This window comes from Entelurus aequoreus, linkage group LG06 (assembly GCF_033978785.1).
Source record: "Entelurus aequoreus isolate RoL-2023_Sb linkage group LG06, RoL_Eaeq_v1.1, whole genome shotgun sequence".
Lineage (NCBI taxonomy): Eukaryota > Metazoa > Chordata > Actinopteri > Syngnathiformes > Syngnathidae > Entelurus > Entelurus aequoreus.
The window spans coordinates 67,773,282-67,799,093 of NC_084736.1; the positions used below are offsets into that span (position 1 = coordinate 67,773,282).

At 38.1% G+C, this 25,812-nt stretch overlaps 1 protein-coding gene across 1 annotated transcript in view; it reads left to right on the forward strand.

Annotated features, from left to right (window-relative positions):
• Positions 1-25,313, forward strand: part of sart3 (spliceosome associated factor 3, U4/U6 recycling protein) — a 45,071-nt gene extending 19,758 nt beyond the window's left edge. The window contains exons 6-19 of the mRNA XM_062051296.1: positions 4,056-4,180; positions 5,486-5,641; positions 7,197-7,335; positions 7,406-7,513; positions 7,606-7,683; positions 7,767-7,825; positions 9,474-9,583; positions 9,668-9,780; positions 9,842-9,918; positions 9,989-10,148; positions 17,117-17,565; positions 17,627-17,779; positions 19,272-19,456; positions 24,388-25,313. Coding sequence (XP_061907280.1) covers positions 4,056-4,180; positions 5,486-5,641; positions 7,197-7,335; positions 7,406-7,513; positions 7,606-7,683; positions 7,767-7,825; positions 9,474-9,583; positions 9,668-9,780; positions 9,842-9,918; positions 9,989-10,148; positions 17,117-17,565; positions 17,627-17,779; positions 19,272-19,456; positions 24,388-24,553 — 2,078 coding nt within the window. The 3' untranslated portion in view covers positions 24,554-25,313. The remainder of the gene's footprint in view (positions 1-4,055; positions 4,181-5,485; positions 5,642-7,196; positions 7,336-7,405; positions 7,514-7,605; positions 7,684-7,766; positions 7,826-9,473; positions 9,584-9,667; positions 9,781-9,841; positions 9,919-9,988; positions 10,149-17,116; positions 17,566-17,626; positions 17,780-19,271; positions 19,457-24,387) is intronic.
• Positions 25,314-25,812: the final 499 nt, after the last annotated feature.

Sequence of the window (25,812 nt, forward strand, 5' to 3'; positions counted from 1 at the left end):
AAAGTTGGCTCAAAGCATGTTTTATTCAGTTACCGTACACACGTAGCATTTAGTAGGCTGTTAGCGTTAGCCAAGCAGCTAGCTGCGGGTGACAAACAAAGTATAGTATTTTGGAAAAAAGCATATTGTCTGTTTACTTTTAGTTTTGGGTAAGCACAAAAAATTAATGAGTATTATTTTTGGAGCTGTCGCACAGTGATTTAAAGTATTTAAAAATAATACTGGGCTTATTCTTTAAGAGAAACCTGCTTATGAAATGAGGCAGGGCACCCTCACTCCATCTTGGACACATTAGAGATGAAAGCTGTAGATTATGCACAATTTTAACAAGGGACAACGAGCCTTAACAGACTTTGCATTTGGAAATTCTTCACCGGTAATAAAACTGACTCCATTGACGAAATACAGAAAAAGTTTGGCTTCAACAACGGTGGCAGCTTGTTCAAATCTCTAGTCTATTGGACGTGCTAATATGGATCAGTTCCACCAATTAAACCTATTTTTTTTGAGGTAGCAAGCCTTTTGAATAGGATACAGTTTGTTTTTGTGCAGTCCCTTAGTTTCTGTGTTCGTATGATCTATTTTAATCCAGTTTGCTGCTCTCTCTGACATTATTGTGGGTACAGTACAGCCAAGTAAACAAAACCTACATCCAGCAAAAAATGGCTACCCGGCACCCGCAATGCATTGCGAAATCACGTGGCCTTACGAGCCCTATATAATAGAAAGTACTACTAACAACTACAGTAGTTTTATTGAGTAATTTAATAATAATGTACAGCATTTACCTTGGAGAGTGGACTTCTACTGTATCTCCTTCGGGCTGTTTCTTCGTCAAACATACCATCAGCAGCTTCTCCATATTTCCATGGATACATTTCTGCCGTTTTAATATTTTAATATTCTTTGCTGGCATTAGACTCATTCTGCTTCATTATAGTGCAGACTAGTAGTAGCTGTGTTTCCATTGCAGTTTTTCCTCAAATTCAAAGCTATATTTAAAACATTTCGACAAAGTACATTTGCGACTTGTAGATGATTCTATTAAAGGGTGTATTGCGTCATGAGCCGTAAAAACTCGTCCTACGAGACTCCACTTTGAGGAAGATAGACGCTTTGCGGTTCTATTGTTTTGGAGGTGAGATTCCAATTGCAGCCACTGCTGTTGCAGCGATTCTCAATAGAAGATGAAGGCAGCAGGTGATTGCTCAACGCCAACGTCCTTACGTGGCCACGAATAAGGCTGAAACGACGCGTCGACGTAGTCGACGTCATCGGTTACGTAAATACGTCGACGCCGTTTTTGTGCGTCGACGCGTCGCATAATGACGTCACACTACCGTCATGGCGAAGCGCAAAGCAGACGATCAAAGAAGACGATGCGAGCGGTGCGAGCGAGGGGGGAAAAGCATTCCAAAAGGGGTCAAAAGTGTGGGAGTATTTCAATAAACGGCCTAATAATGTTGTTGTATGCACACTGTGTCGAGCGGAAATGGCCTATCATAGCAGCACAACGGCTATGAACGAACATTTGAAAAGAAAACCATCAACTAGTCAATCGTCCGCGTGAGCATACGTTGTCATCATTACACAAAAACATGAATGTGTCATTTGTATCTGCTAGGGGTGTAACGGTACGTGTTTTGTATTGAACCGTTTCGGTACGGGGCTTTCGGTTCGGTACGGGGGTGTACCGAACGAGTTTCTAAGCTAAAGCAAAAGTCTTAACAAGCTGCTTTGCTCCGTCTGCCTCTGTCTCAGCACGCAGCATTGTCCCACCCACACAACCATCTGATTGGTACACACGCAGCATTGTCCCACCCACACAACCATCTGATTGGTACACACGAAGCATTACCAGCCAATCAGCAGTGCGTATTCAGAGCGCATGTAGTCAGCGCTTCAGCGTGGAGCAGATAGGTGTTTAGCAGGTGAGCATCAGGCAGCGGACTGTCCCCAAATGATAATAAACACCTCCCAGTCAACTACTAGTAACATCACTATGAGCCCGTTGACCTTCTAGAAACTTAAACTGCAGCTCAGCTCGCTCGCAGTCCTGGCTTGAGGTGAAGGCTAATTAGCTCTCAGTTCCAGCCACATCGACCCCTTCTGAGCGCCTATTTTCAGCTGCTGGGAATATTGTAAACAAGAAAAGAACCAAAGCAAGTAGACATGCTAACCTTTCTTCATTACAACTGTTAGTCACTCACTGGAATGAGTAGAATTGGTTATTGTGTACTGTGTTGGACTGGATGTTTATTTTGCACATTTTAAAAGCAATACTTAATGTTTACAGTGCTCCAGAATATTTAGATTGGCACTTTTTTGTATTGGATGTTTATCTTTATTTTTGCACATTTTAGCAAATAAGCAATACTTTCACTTTTGTTGAAATGTTTACACTGTTGTTACAGAATATTTCGTTTTGCACTTTTTTGTATTGGATGTTTATCTTTATTTTTGCACATTTTAAAGCAAAATAAGCAATACTTTTACTTTTGAAATGCTTATACTATTGCAGAATATTAAGATTTGCACTGGATGTTGACTTTTATATTTGCACATTAAAAAGCATATAAGCTACTTTTAATTTTGTTAAATGTTAAAAGTTTTAAATGTTTACATTGTTACAGAATATTTAGTCATGTTGTTGTCAATGTTGACTGAGTGGCCATACTTCTTTTTTTTTGTAAATAAAAGCCATGCCTTTTGAAAAAACGGGCTTACATTTATTTTTTCATCTTCATTTTGAATAAAAAAATAATCGGTAAAAGGAAAAATAATCTATAGATTAATCGAAAAAATAATCTATAGATTAACCGATTAATCGAAAAAATAATCTATAGATTAATCGATAGAAAAATAATCGTTAGCTGCAGCCTTAGCCACGAATAAAGGATTTTTGAGAGAGAATTGTGAACGAGGAATTCAGACGTATTGTGGATTCAAGGACCCCCTCGACATTGTTCGGGCATGTGGGTGTCTTTGAGCCTGTGAGTCGGCCTCTATTGCCAGGAAGGTACCTGCGAGATGGCTCGGTGCCGCCTTAGTCCCCCCGGCTAACCAATCGGAAGCGAGACCAAGACGACCCGTCTGCCCAGTTGTCCTGCATAGGCGCCCTGCCGGTTATGTGTGTAGGTTCCCTGTAAATGCGAAAAAAGTGTTTAATAGCGAAACGTTTGAAAAATCACCTCGTGAGAGCGTACAAATGTTTTAATGATATATGAGAGCTTTTTTGGAAAATGGGTGTTTTCATTACCAATTTCTCATTGCAATATTTAGGTTTTGCGCATTTCTAGGGTTAATGGAAACGCTTGAATTGCTTCGCCAAGTTGGCGACACGCTCGGTCATGTTTTTGATGATTTCTTTTTTAAATTCAATAAATATCACCCACTTCTTCTTCCCCTGTCCTTCACACTAATTCTTTCTTACAATGGTTGAAAAATAAAGTTATGTTGAAGCTAGCGAGTAAAACTAGATGTTTTGGACAGAGTTTCACGGGATTCACTGCGACATTTACTATGCCAACTAATGGCGGGGATGTTTGTAACTCAGAGTTTTGCTTGCAACTTAAAAAGTAACAATTGGCTAAGAGACAGCTCTTATCTCAAAACACTTGGGGACACTCTTAAGTTGAGGTACAACTGTAATACAAAGCACATTGTATAAATAATTACCGTTTTTATAATAAAGTACTCTACGAACACAGTTGGACTTATGCAGTGTATTAATAACATGAAAAGACTTGAGTCACCAACGTGTGGGATTCTTTTTTTGGTCACTCGATTTTGTGGAATGATACACAGGCAAACACAGTAGTTTGTTGTTTGGATGTAAGATAACACAGACAATTATGCGAAAACATGTTGTTAGGAACCAAACCTACTAGGTGCTTACAAAAACCAAGCAATCCACTGTAATTCAGTAAGAAATTATTTTGCTGCGAAACTTTTTGATTTGATTTTAAGCCAATAGTGGAAGTTTTTTGAAAGCCTATTTTAATAATGTAAGTGTTTGTGTGATATATGTGGCATTAAAAGTGTCTTTTCCCTAGACATGGAGGCAACATATGCAGAGTATGAGGAATGGTCTGAAGATGGGGCACCTGAGACAGTCTTGCATCAATACAAAAATGCTTTGCAGCAGAAAGAAAAGTGCAGGCCTTTTGAAGAGTCACTAGTAAGTAAGCAAGTTCCATTGAGAATCCATACTTGCTTTATTTACACAACACTTCCTGGACCATCTGAATGCGGTTCTTAATGCTTTTTACTCTCAGGGTTCTTCAGGTAATGAAAAACCTGGAAAGGCCATGGAATTTTAAAACGCAATTTCCAGGCTTTGGAAAATTAATGGAAAATAATATTTTTCGTAGAAATAGTGGAAAAGTCATGGAAATATATCTACATTTTCATCAAGCGCCTACGAACGACAGGCACACCCACTCGCTCGTTACTTCTGCTAGCGAAGTGGCAATGCTGAAAAGATGCAAGCAAAGTGCAGTTTCACTAACATGGATTTTTAAGGATAAACACAAATATTGGCTGGCAAAAGACACTGACTCAAGACTTACTAAATGCAAACTGTGTTTTAAAACATTTCAATATTGGAGAGGCAGCGTTCCCACTTGAAGGGGAAAATAGCACTAAACAGTAATACAGTTGCTGTCAGCACAATACCCATTGGTGAGTTTATGAACCCTGATGCTGGACGACCGTCAACAATACTAATAGTTTCACTTTCCACGGTAACAAAGGAGACAACTTTGGACGTTTCTGTAAAAAATAATGTCCTCAAAACCGAGATATTGTGGGCACTAAAAAAGGGATTTTATTCTACACATTCAAGTCAACCGAGGACACTAGCTGTCTTTTTGCCGCCATGACCCTGTACAGCCAGGTTGCGGCGAAATGTAACTGTGGTGAGAACAAGTGTGCCCATGTCTGTGCTTTTGGGCTTGCTCTGAGCTTACTGTCGTTAGTATCTTAACAAATTCACACTACTCATTCAAGTCATACATCGACACAAGGGGTCTTTTTGCCCTCATGTTCCCGCAGAGCCAGATTGCAGCAAAAAGTAACTAGTGAGAGCAAGTGTTCCTATGTCTGTGCTTTTGGGTTCGCTCTGCGCTTACTGTCATTAGTCTCTCTACAAACGTCATAGGTAGTGCTGTTTGACAAAAGATTAAACCGCCATTTGTCCACCAAATGGTTTTATACGTGAAGCTGTGGGATGGAGCAGAAGTAAAGACTAAATATTTTAGAACCGAAAAATGACATATCTAAGTGTGTCTGTGTGGTGTTTTTTTTGTTTTAGAGAGGTACCATATATTCTAGATGTAGACCTAAATGTTACGATAATTCGTTTTTGGTGGTACCATTAACACAAAATAATTGATTTCCGTCATGGAAATTCAATAAAAGCATATGGAGAAGTTGGATCATTGATGAAAGAGGGTAAAAACTTTGTACGTTTGTCTTGTTGCAGCTGGTAGCAGAGACGCCTAAACTGGCCGAGTATCAGGCCTACATTGACTTTGAGATGAAGGTGGGGGACCCAGCACGAATCCAGATAACCTATGAGAGAACTCTGGCGGAGAACTGCCTGGTTCCAGACATGTGGACAAAATACACAACATATCTTGTAAGTATTGGTCAAGCTTTAAATGAAAAATCATTTAATCATCAAATAAATTAACATTCAGTCAAATGTTCGTTTTACTGCCAATGAAAAAAACGTTTGCTTTCGTGTTAATTTTGTTTACTAGTAATTTTCATCTGTTATTGTCAGCAACCTATTTTCCCCTAACTAAAATAGGACGAGAACGTATCAAAACAAATACAATTTGACTAAATTGATAACAAAATTAACAGAGTTTAGTCAACAAATAAAAACGAGACGGAAATGTTCACAGATATAAAATCCAATCATTTGATTTCGTTGAGTAGATGGGTGGGACAGTTTTGTAATATATCTGATCACAGTTTTTTAACAGCATACGTATTGTGCTGGGAGTGAGTGATAAAGGAGATCCAATCAGATGCTTTAAAAAATATATGTATGTATGTATATATATATATATATATATATATATATATATATATATATATATATATATAACAACTTACACATACTAATGTATGTACAGCTGGGGGCTCGGGACAGACTTCACCTTTAAAGCTAACAGCAGGAGAGAGTCATCACATCTCCACAACTGTAAGTTGGCCAAAGCTAATACTAGCATAATACTTTAATTATTGGTACTCTATGAGCAACAGCTCTGCTTTGCTAAGTTTACACACCTTTACTGTGCTAATCAAGTGATTAGAAATGACACGTTTTACAAATCATAGTTGTTGCTCTGACAAAATATTGACATTACAGTTAGAGAAGGATTTAGGTGACAACAGTGAATCACATGGTGCAAAGAACAGCAAACAATGCCAATTAACTCTTTTCTATGTTTACACTGGACACCAACTATGATTTTTTCGGTCAACTTCTTTTGTTTTTACTTTATCGAACTGCAAATGCAATTGACACATTGGGTCACATTTGATTATACTGGTGTCTGATAGAGATCACATTTTACTTGTAAACTAAACAGTCTGCTGGAAAATTCAGATTTCGAAAAAAATCCGATTTTGTTCACTTTGGCCTGCGGTGTAAACGTAATCTATAAGACTCTACAGCAAACCAAGAGAACACGATAACCTGTTACTAATGTCAAATTGGCCAACTTTATTCAATTGCTAGAAACACTTATAGAAAGCTGACTGTTCCAAAGCAAATGAAAATGCTAAAATCTGATACACAAACTTTATGAAGCTGAAATAGCAAAAAAACAAAAAAATGTCTGAAAGATATTCATTGACATGTGGAGCAAAAAATTAATGACTGCATCATTCTTAAACATAAACTCATTATACGTTGGTGTTAAACAAATACTTTGCAGGTAGCCTAAATAAAGGTACTTTCAACGAAATTTTGAAAATGTCTTCTCTTTTATACTTAATATTTTAATCAACTGCCTATACTGTAATTTTAGCTGACGAAAATGTTGTGAAATTTAGTCGACAAAAACAAAATCAATTTAGATAACTAAAATTAGACTAAAAGTATTTTTTTTTGTTAAAAGACTATGATTAAAACTACTGTTAAAGGTTAACACTTATTATTTTTTCTTTGGCTTCTCCAGGACCGTCAACTGAAAATCAAAGACTTAGTTCTGCCTGCTCATGATCGTGCTGTCAGAAACTGCCCATGGACTATGAGTCTGTGGAAGAGCTACCTGCAAGCTGTAGAAAGGCACGGGGGAAGCCATCAAACTGTCTCAGGTAAACTTTGTGACCAATTGCAGCACTTTTAACATGTCAGTGAAGTTACTGAATGATACCCCGTTTCCAGATGTGTTTGAAAAGGCGCTGAATGCGGGCTTCATTCAAGCTACGGATTATGTGGAGATCTGGCAGGCTTACCTCGACTACCTGAGGAGACGTGTGGATTTCAGCCAAGGTGAGAGCAGCATCAGATGAAGCCATCATTTGTCTTTGTGTTTGGAAAGCGTTTAATTCAGCCATTGTTCCTCCGCTGACGGCTTCTCACAGAGTCGAGTAAAGAGTTGGAGGAGCTACGAGGAGCGTTTACTCGCTGTCTGGACTACATGAAACAAGACGTCGAACAAAGTAGGGGGATTCTCATTCACAATGTTCCGTTGGTTTCATTACAACTCAATTCCAGTCTGATTCATTGTGTCATGACACTGCAGGATTTGGTGAAAGTGGAGACCCTTCCTGTAACATTATGCAGATTTGGGCAAGGATAGAGGTACTATGACACTTACTTTGAAAAGAAGAACCCCTTAAAATTATGCTTTTTCTGTTTGAAGTGTTTGACAAATAAGACCACTGTGTGTTAGTCTGGATTAGGGCTGCACGATTATTTTTACCAGTATTAAAACCATGTTGTGCTAGGTGAAACATAGTGTTTCCCAAGGGTGGGCAGTTGTTAGTGTAATGGGGTTCTGGAGGTGGGAGGGGCATGTAAATGTGACATGAGCATGTAATTTTTTATGAAATAGTCTTAATAAAAGGGCTAAAAGAAAAGTTATTCATAATTTATAATTGTGTTTTTGCCCATAATTAGTGTTAGAATTTCAGCTTTTTTTCATTACATGATGTCTTAAGCTCTATTTATCCATTTTTGACTTTTTTACGGGCCGTTAAACAGCAACGTTCGGCAGGTGACCCGCGCGTCGTCATTTAGACACCTCAGCTTCACCTACCGTAATTTCCGGACTATAAGCCGCACCTGACTATAAGCCGCACCAGCTAAATTTAGGGGAAAATACAGATTGCTCCATATATAAGCCGCACCCGACTATAAGCCGCAGGGTTTTGATGTGTAATTAGCGTAGTATATAGGGGTTCCTGCTACCACGGAGGGGATTGTCGGGACAGAGATGACTGTTTGGGAACGCAAAGCGTCCCATTTATTAACAATAAATCTTTCAATCATTCAATCAAACTTTCACATCTTTGACATGGCGAACAGCATTCGTGCAGAGTACAAATAATACAACGGTGCAAAGTAATACAAAGTGCTCGCCTGTACGTTATCAAAATAACCAGCCTACCGGTATATGAAAAGTCAGTCTTTAATCATTGTGTCATCGTCTTCCTCCTGCGTACTAAAACCACCGAAATCCTCTTCGTCGGTATCGGAGAACAACAGGCCGTAAATAAGCCGCACCCTTGTATAAGCCGCAGGGACCAGAACGAGGGGAAAAAGTAGCGGCTTATAGTCCGGAAATTACGGTAATCATTATTTGTAGTGTGAAACATGTATAAAAAAATGACAAAATACAAAAATATAGCATATTTAGTGTAACAATAGTATTTGTCATTTTATGTGCAATTACATTTCTGCTTTCCCTGATTCATACACATAAGCAGATGCTGGGGGTGCATGAATTCTAATGGGGAGCACGTCTCGCCAGAAAAGTGTCCCCAGGGTCTATTCTGAACGATGGCTAGCTGTTAGTCATGCTAGTGCGACTTCAAGGAGAGAAGCAGAGCAGTGTGTTGTGCAGGCGTCCAGGCCTGTCACCACCTAATAACAGCAGTTCGACCTTTTACGCACGCCGCGTTAGACTCCACGGAAGTGAATCGAGGCGACTCACTGCAGCAGCCTGTGAAAGGTTTGATAATGCCGGCTGGTGAGGTGGTTGGCGTGGTCATGGGGCTCTGTGCGCATACATAATAGCTTCTGGCAGGGCTTCAAGACGTGCCGCTGTTACTTTTCTGTTGCGCGACTAAAAGTGCTTGATTTGATATGCAGTGGAACCTGCTTTTTAAGTGTTAATATCACAGACAATCTCCCTCATTTAATTGTGGCAGTTGTGATCGTGGTTTGAATTTGATTAATTGTGCAGCCCTAGTCTGGATCAGGATTAAAGTCGTCGTTGTCCTCCCAGGCCCTGCATTGTAAGAACATCCAAAAAGCCAGAGAACTGTGGGACAGCATCATGACAAAAGGGAATGCCAAATTTGCCAACATGTGGCTGGAGTATTATAACCTGGAAAGGTCTGTCAGGCATTAAAACTGATTAACTAAACCTCACTTCTTGCTTGCTATGATTGCATCATCCTTTTATTGCTTTCTCTGCAGAGCTTATGGAGATTCTGCCCATTGTCGAAAAGCTCTTCACAGAGCGGTCCAATGTAGCTCAGACTACCCAGAACATGTGTGTGAAGTCCTGCTCACTTTTGAGAGAGTAGAAGGTGAGCTCCCCCACGTGTGTTAACAAGTAAGCACATCTTCACGACTTGTCTGATTACTCAGGTTCTTTGGTTGACTGGGATGTTGCAGTTCAGAAAACCGAGACTCGGCTGAACAGGCTTAATGAGCAACGGGCGAAGGTTTGATGCAAATTATATAAATAGTCTTGTTGCTGCCTTATATCATGACCATCCTCGGGCTGTCTGTTAGGTGGCAGAAAAAGAAGCCATCCATGCTCAACAGGAGGAAGGACGATCTGAGCAGAGGCGGAAGGCCAAGACGGACAAGAAGACTCTGAAGAAAATTCAGAAAGGAGGTCGATTTGGGGAGAAGAGGAAAGCAGATCAGGATGACTGGAATGACCACACAGGTGATTCATATGAGCGTAGTTATCAGGCTTGTGCAAACTTCCAAATTTGGAATTTCAATTGAATTAATTTGAAGAATTTGAATTCAATTGGTTTCACCCCACAGGTTATTGAATTGAAATTACAGAAAGTGGAATTAAATTCATTATAGCCAAATAACAGGAATCATTTGTCATGTTGAATAAAGGTTTTGGCTTAAATACTAACAAATACTATACCAACACTCAAATTTAACACACATGACCTCAATTTTAAATAGTTAAAGTAAAGCATTCTAAGAAATACATAATTTTTTCATTATCTGGAACTAATAATAATGCATCAAATAAATGATCTGTTTAGAAACAATGTTTTTATTTTTCATTTTCCATGAAAAACATTTGCTGTAATTAAAATATAAAGTGTATATGAGGTTTCTACTAATACTATTTCTATAAAATATGTAAAACAGTCACGTATGAAATATTCAATTTAAAGGCCTACTGAAAAGAGATTTTGTTATTTAAACGGGGATAGCAGATCCATTCTATGTGTCATACTTGATCATTTCGCGATATTGCCATATTTTTGTTGAAAGGATTTAGTAGGGAACATCGACGATAAAGTTTGCAACTTTTGGTCGCTGATAAAAAAAAGCCTTGCCTGTACCAGGAGGAAGCGTGACGTCACAGGTTGAAGAGCTCCTCACATCTGCACATTGTTTTCAATCATGGACGCCAGCAGCGTGAGCGATTCGGACCGAGAAAGCGACGATTACCCCATTAATTTGAGCGAGGATGAAAGATTCGTGGATGGTGAAAGTGAAGGATTAGAGGGCAGTGGAAGCGATTCAGATAGGGAAGATGCTGTGAGAGGCGGGTGGGACCTGATATTCAGCTGGGAATGACTAAAACAGTAAATAAACACAAGACATATATATACTCTATTAGCCACAACACAACCAGGCTTATATTTAATATGCCACAAATTAATCGCGCATAACAAACACCTCCCCCCTCCCGTCCATATAACCCGCCAATACAACTCAAAACACCCGCACAACACACTCAATCCCACAGCCCAAAGTACCGTTCACTTCCGCAAAGTTCATACAGCATCATATATTTCCCCAAAGTTACGTACGTGACATGCACATAGCGGCACGCACGGACGGGCAAGCGATCAAATGTTTAGAAGAAAGCTGCGTACTCACGGTAGCGCGTCTGCTATCCAACTCAAAGTCCTCATGGTTGTGTTGCTGTAGCCAGCCGCTAATACACCGACCCCACCTACAACTTTCTTCTTTGCTGTCTTCATTGTCCTTTAAACAAATTGCAAAAGATTCACCAACACAGATGTCCAGAATACTGTGGAATTTTGCGATGAAAACAGAGCTGTTTGTATTGGGACACAATGGTGTCCCAATACTTCCGCTCAATCCGTGACTTCACGCGCAAACGTCATCATACCGAGACGTTTTCAGCCGGATATTTCTCGGGAAATTTAAAATTGCACTTTATAAGTTAACCCGGCCGTATTGGCATGTGTTGCAATGTTAAGATTTCATCATTGATATATAAACTATCAGACTGCGTGGTCGGTAGTAGTGGGTTTCAGTAGGCCTTTAAGGATTCATGGCTTTATTACCATATTAGCAAACATGAGATGGAAATTTAGTACCCAAATTTAGCCCAATGAGTACCACAGGAATGATAGCACAGATAGGTTATTAATAGCATAGGCTAATAGGAATATATTAATAGGAATATATTACCAATAGAATAGGATAAACAGAAAAATTGAATAAGTTGTGATCCTGTAATGCAAATAAAATGTAAAACAATAACAGCAAACCACATTAAAAGCCCAGTACAGCACCGTTGATACATGTGTGAATACCTTTGTTACACATGACATCACGCCCGGTTGCAGACTCATCACGTCCGGTTGCAAACAAACACAGGTTCAAGGAAACAACTTAGAGCAGACTCTGCCAAAACCCCTATAAGTTATGTTGCAATTTTCAACACCAACAAAGCAAGTAAGCTTGGTTAAAAATGCAGGACATAAAGTAAAGCTCCACTCTTCCAAAATGTGCTAGTGTAATGCTAATTTACATTGGATTTGCCATAGACAGGCTACTATTAGCAGTACCGATTTTACATGGCGATTGCAACACCTCCAAATTTGGTAATGAAAACTACAACTAAGATGAATTTTACAAAAAAATACCTGATGTATAATAAGTACAATACTTGAATTATACACAGTTTGTAGGGCGCAACATAACACATTCAACTTCATGGAAAGAGCTACTTCCTCGTTAGACAACATACTATAGATAGCCTATACAGTACTGCCAACTAATGTCTTGGAAGTGCAACTGCATTACAAATGAGACTCAAATCTGATCAGAAAACAATATGTAACAACTACACAGTACAGTTATCATAATCAGCTCATTTTTAAATGTTACATTAAAAAATAAAATTGTATAATCATATAATTAACATTTATTAACACAAAAATACAGAAAATTGGTACCGTTGAGTATCTGAAATACATACAAATTATATATTTTTCAATTCTACTTCCTGTTTGCAATTTCAACTTCAAAGTTCATTTTAATTTAGGAGACATTCTCAATTAAATTTGCAATTTTGCAAAAGCCTGCTCAATATATTTACCGTAAGAGTAGATATAAAAATTAACACAATCTCTGATGATATGATATGTAATAGACAATTTGACATCTTTTTTCCCTCCAAAACATTGTGACCCGTTACTGTTTAATTAAACAAAAAACTAATATGTTAAGCGATCAAATGTAAGTAATAATGTATTCATAAGTTAGCCTAAAACTAATACTTTATTGAAGTTGTGCTTTGATGATGGCATTAAAGGAGAACTTATTTTGGAATTTTGTCTATCGTTCAAAATCATTATAAAAGACATGACAACGGATGTTATTTTTTTTTGCATTCCTAATATTAAATAAATGTGATCAAAAGTTTGCTTACAATGGAGCCTATGGTAGCCGCGCAATTCCGCCAACAAAGCCCTTAAAAAACATCCAAACACCTCCATTGAGGTTTTATATACAGGATGTAAGTATATATGTAACGTAGTAATCGGCACATTTATAATATCATTTAATATTTACGTATTTTAATTATTTTAAGCATAAGCGGCGCATTCATTTAAAAAACGCATCACAACATTTGCTTTTTTTTCTTCATCACTGATTGTTACTCACTGCAGACTTCATGAGAGCCAATGAATATACTGTAATAAAACATCACTTACTGTACAAGGTCTGCTGTCATTAGGATGCTGACTGCTGGGATGTTCATATATTTCCATTTAGGTGACTCATAATGACTCATAATCCTCACAAAGAAAAGGGGTTGGGGGACTAAGCGTCTTTTCGTGTCGTCCTCGCCAGTTTCGGGTCCTAAATGGCTGTTAAAATGTCCCAACTTGTCGGATTATATCCTTAGCCATCGACTTTTCAGGTGAGAGGCGTGATATATGATCTACAATATACTTACAGGAAGTGAGGAAGCAGCTGACCACTCGATGATGTAAACCGGCACACAAGCTTGTGATCATGTCGCTGCTATAAATTGTTCGCTTGCGTTAGCACTTATAATAACAATATCACTAATACTTGGTTAATATTTAAGTCACAAAATGTAAATGAAGTATTGTTAGCGCTTTTTGAATGGTTATTTATTCAATTTTATGGGCGAAATAGTGCAGCTCCCATTGGCTCCGCTGTAAGCAGACTTTTATTTTGGTTTATTAGATATTTAGAATGCATTTTTTAAAAATCCATCCGTCATGTCTTTCATAATGATTGTGAACTTTAGGCAAAATTCCAAAAAAACTGCACTTCCCCTTTAAGTCTTTTTGGATGTAAGTTTATAGACATGACATCACTCTTCTTTGCAAATCTGCCAGATTTGGAGAGCATCTTTTGTGTACAGTCTCTTCAGATTACTACAGTCATCCCTCGTTTATTGTGATACATTTCCGCAAAGTATGATGATTATTAATAAATCAAATATTTTCATGGAGAATACTTTTTTTTGTAAATGAACTTCTAAACATGTTTTTTTTTTTAACATAATCCTCTAAATATGAAATAACACCCAGATAGTCACCTTAATACTCGTTTACACAATATAGTAGCTTTGAGTGTGTTCTACTGTAGATTACAGTACTCATCTGTATCCTGGAGGATCGTCCAAGCATCATTTGTTGTCCTGGGCCACTACAAAATGACCACGGCATTAAAATAATGTCACATCCTGGGTAATTCTTCTTAGTTACAACTGAGCTTCAATGTGTGAAATCACAGGAATGAGGATTTCTGCAAAAAGTTAACCAACTTGACAGTTGCAGCTATGATCATTAGCTTTATTGTTACTTGTTAGCATTGCGTGTCCTATGTTCTCATGGCTCACGCCAAAGCTAAGTTATTGATGTCGAAGATGAACTGATCAAAAGAGTTTGTCTCCACTTTACCAGGACAGCTGCTGGTAGCCTAACGTGCCGCGCCGAATGTCCGATGCTACGTCCCACTGTTGTCTTTTGACATCACTCGCGTCCAGTGATGGGCAAGCTACTTGGAAAATGTAGTAAGCTAAGCTACAAGTTACTCTCGATTAACTAGCTAAGCTACAGGGGAAGCTATCCCCGGGGACGTGTAGCAAGCTACACTACAAGCTAAATAGCAAAAGTAGCTTGCTACACCAAAGCTAAATTTAACAGCATTTATATCTATGGGCTCACATGTATAATATCAATGTTGATATAACCGAGTGTGTACAAATCCATTACTATTAACTATCTGTCATTTAGCTGGGGACACCCTACAACTGCTTCTAAGGGTCCCGCACCCCATTGTATGTATTTATTTAGTTTGTCTTTTCTTTGGCCCACCCCTATATTGTTACTTATTTTCTCTTCCAACAGTAAAAAAATTCTGCATTTATCTATATCTTTACAAAGAAAAAACGATTGTGTGTTGTTTGGGAACATTCGATAATGGTTATGTGCAGTAAAACTTTTCATGAACTCAACTCCCTAAATTTGTCTTCCACGTCTTCGATGAAGAGAGCAGTTATGATTTTGGTTTATAGAGTAAACAACTAAAAACTAAGTCTGTGGCCGTTGTTTTCTCTAAACGCATACATTTGTCTAAATATGGCCAAGGACACACATTATTGTGGGTTTCGTGGACATCGTTTTCATCACTAAAGGGAAATCTAATCTGCGGGATAGAATCCCTCTGCAATTTTCAAGTATGTTCCTTTTTATTTGGGTTGTCATCTTGAAGCGTCCCTCTGTCTCCGACTCCCTCGTCGTCAAGTAACATAAGTACGAGTCTGTTATGATTTTCCTTACTGGTTTGACCCAACTTATCTTGCCTCTGGTTGGCCAGTCCCTAAAGGTTCGCCCTAACCTCAGCCAATTGTGACTCATTATACAAACACCAACCAATCATCATGGACTTTTTCCGTATGTAGGATGCTCTAATTCTTCCAGGTCCTTGTATTTTCTCCATATTTTTGGAGGCCTGGATTTGCAGTTCATTTTCTCTCTTAATAGCTTGTAGCTCTGATGTAAGCTACCTAGTTACATGGGTCTAAAAGTAGCTAAGCTACAGAAAAAGCTACTCGTTAAAAAAGTAGCTAAGCTACTGCCAAGCTACTGGAAAATGTAGTTAAGCTACGTACATGTAGCTTGTTACTGTCCATCACTGCTCGTGTCAAAGTCTTACCAATGTGGAGATGTGTTATCGATGAGGCAGGAGTTCAAGATTAAGTCCATTAAATTTGTTCTGCCAAAAGTTTGTCAACTTGAGCTTGTCGCTGTAAAGATTAGCCATTTATTGTTGTTGTTCACCCTTAACCGAGAAACAAAAGTCTTGCTTGGTGAATATCTTCATCGATCACCACAACATAATATTAATAAAAAATAAGACAAATACTGCACTGTAATACAAATAATACATAAATAATACTTGACTTAACAATTAATTTAGGTCAAAAACATGTAGACTACACTTTAAAATAAAGCTGAAAAAAGTATGCAATTTTGTGAAGCTGTGATATTTGAAGCACATCAAGGAATGTATGTGTCAAGGCGATTGCTAAAAGACTGCAAGGGAAACTCAGCTTTCCCTAAAATGTGGAGAAAAAAAGTGGTGAAATTCTAACTTGTGTTCACATTTCATTCCCTAAATATGCGCTAGAATGCGTTCAACTTTTGTTTATAATCAATTACTTTCGCGACTGCTGACAACTTTCTTCTCATTCATTGTGCACTAAACCGTTCTAATGTTGAGCGTCCATTGACTCAAATGGGGGAGCATGGAGTAGGTTGTTCCACTGCAGCCAAAGTAGACCGTCATTGGATGAATGCTTGGCTCTGTCTCGCCCATCGGACACTCTGTGTAGAAAGGGGGTTTGGTTTGGATGCCGGGCTTTTGCATGATGATTGGATTATCTGTCTCAGGCTGAATTTAATCCCTTTTTGATTGACAGGAAAATGAGCAAATCGGCGCTCTTGAAATATAAACCACGGCTAGAGTATTTTTCAAGTTTCATTCTGTTGTACTAAGTTGATATGGAGAATTTTACAGTCCTCAAAGTGACGTTTTCTTTGCAAAATCTATCATATTTATATATTTTAATAAAGACTGCACTTGTGTCTGGAGAGTAGCTGATAATGAGTTTCCCCTACTTGAAAGATTAGCAGCTGCCACTGCGAGGGTCAACCGACATATACTGTTAAATTTTCCAGAGTTAGTCAGCATCATGAAGTGCTAAATTACGCAAAAAAATTCCAAAAATGCCATTGGCCAATAATTTAAGCGGGTGATGTGTTTTTACTGTATAATGATGTTGCTTTTTTATATTAGAAAAGCTGTTAATTCAAGTTGCCTATTGTAATGTGAAGACATCCATTGTGTCATTGACAGAACACGCTCCGAAGCGACACAGAGGAAAAGGTGAGCAAAGCACAGAAGAGTACATGGAGACGGATGTTGGACACTTTGGGAAGAAGGCTCCTCCTGGCTATAAAGGTTCTGCACCTGCAAACAACAAATCCCAGCAGGCCAGTGCACGGAATCAAAGCAATGACAAGACTGAGCTTCGGAACGATAGCAACAGCGTGTTCGTTAGCAACATGACATACACGCTGGAAGAGCCTGATGCCAAACTTCGTACTCTCTTTGAGACCTGTGGACCAGTTAAACAGATTCGCCTTGTCTCCAGCAACAAAGGGATCTTCAAGGGCTACGGTTATGTGCAGTTTGAAAGTGCTGTGTCTGTTCCTGAAGCCCTCAAACTGGACAGAAGCGAGGTGGAGGGCAGGCCTATGTTTGTGTCTCCGTGTGTGGACAAGACCAAGAACCCAGACTTTAAGGTAAGTAGTAATGAATTATTTAATGGTGTGACTTCTCTTAGCTAACTTAAGCTCTCTGTAGGTGTTCAAGTACAACACGTCTATCGAGAAACACAAAATCTTCATCTCTGGGCTGCCATTTTCCTTCACCAAGGAGCAACTCGAAGAATTATGCAAGCAACACGGCACCATTAAAGAAGTTCGTTTGGTCACATATCGCTCAGGAAAGCCCAAGGTGGGACTTGAAGTGCAAGGTGGTGATTAGGAATGTGCCGATCGGTCGTCTACCGATCAGTATCTGCTGATTTTTGTGAAAATGTACGTGATCGCCATTGTCTAATAATGCCTTTTAATGCTGATCACAAACACCGATCCCCTTTGGCTAATATTGTATTCACTTTTAGTCCTCTGGCTGACAACGTAGCAACTAATTACAGGTAAAACTCAAAACATTAGAATATTGTGCAACTGTGTGTTGACTCCAGCAATTACATTTACAAGATTAAACTAATATATGACATAGGCGCATACCATGCAATTCAAGATATTTCAAGCCTTCTTTTGATATAATTTGGATGATTATGGCTAACAGCTTATGAAAACCTCAAATTTAAAACCTCAGATAATTTGTCATGGTCATCAAAATTCTAACAAATAAAAGCTTGACACAGCTCACGTTGCATGTAATTAGTTTATCTCGCATATTAGTTTCACATTTGAAGTTGAATTGCTAACATGAATGAAGTACTGCACAATATTAAAATCATTTTTAATTCACCTGTATGTATCCAGGGTGAGATAGGCTCCAGCGCCCCCCGCCCCCGAAAGGGACAAGCGGTAGAAAATGGATGGATGGATGGATGGTATCTCCATACAGTATAGAGCCGCTCCCTTAAGCTAATAATAAGCACTTCCGGCAAATAAACTGCATTTCTTAGTATCTTAATTAGTATCTCAATCTTTAACCTTAATCATTATCAACTTCAAGTATTATTATCACTGTTTTACACAGAAAGCAAGCCAGGAGCAGGCTAGCGACTAAGCTAGCCTAAAACAACAGAAGAAACAAGTGCTCAGTATTGTTTAGGAAGTGTAGATGGAACCACATTATAGCAGAAAGAAAGTAGATATTAACAGGAAGTGTAGCAAGTAGATAATAAGAGTCAAGAAAGGATAATATACCAATATATGTTGATGTGTCAGCATTGTCACGGTCAGTACACGACACGTAACAGGAGGGCGGTTCAATGCATACATTGGTTGTGTCGATAACAAGGGTAATATCAGTAAATAATGAAAACTAGAGTGATTAGGTCTATTTTTGTTTTCTCAAAATAATTGTTTAAATTTTTTTCTTGATGTTTACAAATTAAGATAATTCCCTGGACCCAGGAGGACTTTGAGGGCAAACATGATTTCAATGAGTTTTTGATTTTATTTAGTTATTGTGTACAGTTGACCTTGATTTGCGCAAACAATTTTAGGTAATAAAAGAGAAGAGGGAATTTGTCTAAATATTGTGCTTATATTGTTGAACTGTCAACAGCACTCACCATAAATACACAGAAACAGTTACAGTTAATACATGTGATTGGTATTGGAATCAGCTGACCTCAATCATGGATGATTATCGTAATCGGCAGCATAAAACTGATCGAAAAATCCCTTGTAGTGATGTATGGATAATGAGATGGATTAACCTTCTCTCTCACTCCGTGCTTCTGCAGGGTTTGGCATATGCCGAGTTTGCTGATGAACAGCAGGCTACTCAGGCAGTCGTAAAGATGGATGGCATTGAAGTTGAAGGTAACACAATCTCAGTTGCTATTAGCAACCCTCCTCGCAGAAACACCAACAAACCTGGTCCCAGTCAGCCCGCAGCTAACCTGATGCCTCGCCAGGTCCAAGGAGGGTAAGTTCGCTGATTTAGAATTTGCGACTTCCTTTATTTTGTGAGCGTTCCCTACAAACTACAGATTAAACCTTTTGTTTTCTTTTGTGCTGCTCCTAAACTCTGTTTATCTAAATGCCATTTATGTCACTTAGGGTTGTGCGATATAGGCGACATACATTATAAATTGTGTATGCATAAATATGTATGTGTCTACATATATATGTAAATATATTTGTTAGATCAGGAAAAACACAGGCTATTTCATCCCTACATCCCTATAAGCCTGTTTCGTAGGTTTCCCTGCTCTTCAGGGGAATTGTGTGTATATATATATATATATATATATATATATATATATATATATATATATATATATATATATATATATATATATATATATATATATATATATATATACATATATATATATATGTATATATATATATATATATATATATATATATATGTATATATATATACTGTATATATATATATATATATAAGGGTGATGGGTCAAATGCAGAGAATAATTTCGCCACACCTAGTGTGCGTGTGACAATCATTGGCACTTTAACTTAATTTATATATATATATATATATATATATATATATATATATATATATATATATATATATATATATATATATATATATATATATATATATATGTATGTATATATATATATATATATATATATATATATATATATATATATATATATATATATATATATATATATATATATATACAGTCAAGAAAATAAGTATTTGAACACCCTACTATTTTGCAAGTTGTCCCACTTAGAAATCATGAAGGGGTCTGAAATGTTCACGGTACGTGCATGTCCACTGTATGAGAGATAACCTAAAAGAAAAATCCAGAAATCACAATCTATGATTTTTTAACAATTTATTCGTGTGATACAGCTAAAAATAAGTATTTGAACACCTGTCTATCAGCTAGAATTCTGACCCTCAAAGACCTGTTAGTCCGCCTTTAAAAGTCCTCCTCCACTCCACTGTATTATCCTGAATCAGATGCACTTGTGTGAGGTCGTTAGCTGCATAAAGACACTTGTCCAGCCCATACAATCAGTAAGACCCAAACATTCAGCATGGCTAAGAGCAAAGAGCTGTCCAAAGACACCAGAGACAAAATGGTACAACTCCACAAGGATGGAAAGGGCTACGGAGAAATTGCCAAGCAGCTTGGTGAAAAAAGGTCCACTGTTGGAGCAATCATTAGAAAATGGAAGAAGCTAAACATGATGGTCAATCTCAATGGGAGTGGAGCCCCATGCAAGATATCACCTGGTGGGGTCTCAATGATGCTAAAAAAGGTGAGGAATCAGCCCAGAACTACACGGCAGGACTTGGTCAATCACCTGAAAAGAGCTGGGACCACTGTTTCCATGGTCACTGTTGGTAATACACTAAGACGTCATGGTTTGAAATCATGCATGGCACGGAAGGTTCCTCTGCTTCAACCAGCACATGTTAAGGCCCGTCTTAAGTTTGCCAATGACCATTTGGATGATCCTGAGGAGTCATGGGAGAAAGTTTTGTGGACAGATGAGACCAAAATGTACCTTTTTGGTCATAATTCCACAATGCGTGTTTGGAGGAAGAAGAATGATGCGTACCATCCCAAGAACACCATTCCTACTGTGAAGCATGGGGGTGGTAGCATCATGCTTTGGGGGTGATTTTCTGCTCATGGGACAGGACGACTGTACTGTATTAAGGAGAGGATGACTGCAGCCATGTATTGTGACATTTTGGCCAAAAACATCCTTCCCTCAGTCAGATCATTGAAGACGAGTCGTGGCTGGATCTTCCAACATGACAATGACCCAAAGCACACAGCCAGGAAAACCAAGAAGTGGCTTCGTAAGAACCATATCAAGGTTCTGGAGTGGCCTAACCAGTCTCCAGACCTAAATCCAATTGAAAATCTTTGGAGGGAGCTGAAAGTCTGTTACTCAGCGACAGCCTAGAAACCTGACTGATCTAGGGAAGATCTGTGTGGAGGAGTGGGCCAAAATCCCTCCTGCAGTCTGTGCAAACCATGTAAAGAACTACAGGAAACGTTTGACCTCTGTAATTGCAAACAAAGGCTACTCTACCAAATATTAATGTTGGTGTTCAAATATTTATTTTCAGCTGTATCACACAAATAAATTGTTAAAAAATCATAGATTGTTATTTCTGGATTTTTCTTTTTAGTTTATCTCTCATACAGTGGACATGCACCTACCATGAACATTTCAGACCCCTCCATGATTTCTAAGTGGGAGAACTTGCAAAATAGCAGGGTGTTCAAATACTTATTTTCTTGACTGTATATATATATATACATATTTAAATATACATATTTAAATATACATATATGTATGTGTATACAGTATATGCGGTCCTCTCCAAGGTTTCTCATAGTCATTCACCGACGTCCCACTGGGGTGAGTTTTTCCTTGCCCGTACGTGGGCTCTACCGAGGATGTCGTTGTGGCTTGTACAGCCCTTTGAGACACTTGTGATTTAGGGCTATATAAATAAACATTGATTGATTGATTGATATGTAAATATATATATATACATATATATATATATGTTTATATATGTAAATTAGGGCTGTGAATCTTTGGGTGTCCCACGATTCGATTCAATATCGATTCTTGGGGTCACGATTCGATTCAAAGTCTATTTTTTTTTTCAATTCAACACGATTCTCGATTCAAAAACGATTTTTTCCCGATTCAAAAGGGTTCTCTATTCATTCAATACATAAGATTTCAGCAGGATCTACCCCAGTCTGCTGACATGCAAACAGAGTAATAGATTTTTGTAAAAAGCTTTTATAATTGTAAAGGACAATGTTTTATCAACTGATTGCAATAATGTAAATTTGTTTCAACTATTAAATGAACCAAAATAATGACTTATTTTTCTTTGTGAAAATATTAGACACAGTGTGTTGTCAAGCTTATGAGATGCGATGCAAGTGTAAGCCACTGTGACACTATTGTTCTTTTTTTAAATTTATTTTTTAATAAATGTCTAATGATAATGTCAATGAGGGATTTTTAATCACTGCTATGTTGAAATTGGATACTGTTGTTGATAATATTCATTTTTGTTTCACTACTTTTGGTTTGTTCTGTGTCGTGTTTGTGTCTCCTCTCAATTGATCTGTTTATTGCAGTTCTGAGTTGCTGGGTCGGGTTTGGTTTTGGAATTGGATTGCATTGTTATGGTATTGCTGTGTATTGTTTTGTTGGATTGATTAATTTAAAAAAAAAATTAAAAATTAAAAAATAAATAAATAAATTAAAAAATCGATTTTTTAAAAATGAGAATCGATTCTGAATCGCACAACGTGAGAATCATGATTCGAATTCGAATCGATTTTTTCCCACACCCCTAATGTAAATATATATATATGTGTATATATATATATATATATATATATATATATATATATATATATATATATATATATATATATATATATATATATATATATATATATATATATATATATATATATATATGTGTGTATATATGTCTTAATTAGATTATCCAAAAAATAGTGCTCGATACCGTGGTAGAGCGTAATATGTATGTGTGGGAAAAAATCACAAGACTATTTCATCTCTACAGGCCTGTTTCATGAGGGTGTTTCCTCAATCCTCAGGAGAAATCTCCTGAGGATTGAGGAAACACCCTCATGAAACAGGCCTGTAGAGATGAAATAGTCTTGTGATTTTTTTCCCACACATACATATATGTGTGTATATATATATATATATGTGTATATATGTAAATATATATGTAAATATAATACAGAGCTTTTAATACTATTGTTATACCGTGTTAATGCATGTTGATGAAACTTCGAGCTGTATCCTGCAAATTTGACAGCGATGGGGGAACAAATGCATCCTCAATGTATTCTCGAAAAAACAAAATCAGTCTAAGCCTGGGCCCCTGGAGAGGGGGTCCAGACTGAGGCCAAGAAAAAAAACCTCATAGCCATAGCACACATACGCATGTGTGTAAGAGGGAAACATCAAAGAACACAAAGGACATTAAAGACATTAAAAGAGCAGAGCTGATGCAACCAGCCACTTCTACATACAGCTACAAAAGTAAAACAACAACAACAACAATTAAAAACATATACACTTTGGTGGCCTCTGTGGTGTTCCACACCATCGTCTGCTGGGGTGGGGGGGAGCGTGGCCAGAGACAGGAGCAGACCCAACAAAGCAACCAAGAGAGCCGACTCCACCCTCGGCCACCCACTAACTCGGCCAGTGGATGGATGGATTAGCCGCATCTTCCAAGCGTTTTTATCATCTTTAAAATGGTTAAAAAAAAGAAAAGACATGTTCTTGTCTCTCATAATGTTTGTGAACGATAGGCAAAATTCCAGAGAAAGTGCAGTTCCCTTTAAGAGCTCCTTCACAGATGAAATGTGTACATTAAAGTACTACTGTGTACATTTCATGTGCCTCAAACTCCACATTTCCACCTTTTAAACATTAAAAAAACTACACAGATGTCAAACTCTTTTTGAAGAAGGTCTGTAAATATTAGGTTTCCAATCAGAATTAGAAGTGATTAAAGAGGATTATATTAGTTCTACTTGACTGGTCTTTGGTGTTAGGTCGTCTTTCATTTCAACTTTAAAATCAGTTGAAACATGATAATTACATTAAAATGACATTTTGTTCCTTAATGCCACCAACAAAGCTGCTAGGATCAGAAGAATCCTGATATACTTTTGACAACACCAAATGAGGGTTGGATCCAGATCTTATCGGATTTCAGAATCCTTTCTTGCTTTTGAACAACTCATTTACAAGAGTTGATGTCAAATCCAGCCAGATGACCTTTGACAAACCAAGTTGTTTCTTTCCTTTTTTTGCATGGAATTGTTTGCCCAGGAGAGGCCGAGGGCGCACGCAGCTGTCCTTGCTGCCTCGATCCCTGCACCGTCAAAGCGCTCCAGCCGCCGGCACAGTCGAGAACGGGACGTCGTCCGAACGAGGCGCCGGGGACACTCGACCGTTATCGAATTCGGACTTTTCCAGGATGCTTTTGAACAAGTAGGAAGATGTTCCTCACCTTTGACCCCTGTCGTTTTTACCTTACACGGTCTGTTTTATTAAAAACAAAGTCTAATACATGTGTGTAAATATACCCCACAGCCTCTTTGTTATTCCTGTCAAGTGGATCGGATTCAAACGTTAAGTTTTTTGTTTTTTTTTGTAGAATTCTGCTTAACGTGAACATGAAGACGTTAAAATGAGGTGTAACAGTGCGTGTTCAATATAAATGAATCAACATTTCCAATGTCCTGAAGATAGTTTCTTATGGAAGGGAATGTGTCGTATCTAACAAAGTATTAAAAGTACGCAGCGCTCCACACTGCCACTTCCTAAACATCCAACAACTGCTTTGGTCCTTTCTTTGAGAAGGGAATGTGTACGTGTCGTGAATACAATAGTCCAATCTTTAATAATGTTCAGAAAAGTTACTAACTGGTTTAGATGTTTTCCGTGATAATGTTTTCAACTCTCCAGCTGTGCTAAAATGTTTTTTTTTAGACTTCATTGATTTAAAGGAATATATTGCAAGATGTTTCCATGTAGAGTGCATCGAGAAAGTATTCACAGCGCTTCACTTGTTCCACATTTTATGTTACAGCCTTAGTGCCCTTAAAATTCAACACACAATAACCCATAATGACAATGTGAACATGTTCTAATTTATTTTTTGCAAATGTATTAAAATAAAAATCTCAGAAATCGCATGTACATAAGTATTCACAGCCTTTGCTCAATATTTTGTTAATGCACCTCTGGCAGTAATTACAGCCTCAAGTCTTTTTGAATACAATGCCACAAGCTTGGCACACCTATCTTTGGGCAGTTTGGCCCATTCCTCTTTGCAGCACCTCTCAAGCTCCATCAGGTTGGATGACAAGGATGTCTCTGAACATTGCTGCATTCAGCTTTCCCTCTATCCTGACTCATCTCCCAGTTCCTGCCGCTGAAACCATCCCCACAGCACGATGCTACCACCGCCATGCTTCACTGTAGGGATGGTATTGGCCTGGTGATGAGCGGTGCCTGGTTTCCTCAAACATGACGCCTGGTATTCACGCCAAAGAGTTGAATCCTTGTCTCATCAGACCAGAGAATTATGTATCTCGTGGTCTGAGAGTATTTCTGGTGCATTTTGGCAAGATGAAGGCAGCAATGTACAGAGACATCCTGGATAAAAACTAACCCATCCCATCTAATCTGATGGAGCTTGAGAGGTGCTGCAAAGAGGAATGGGCCAAACTGCCCAAAGATAGGTGTGCC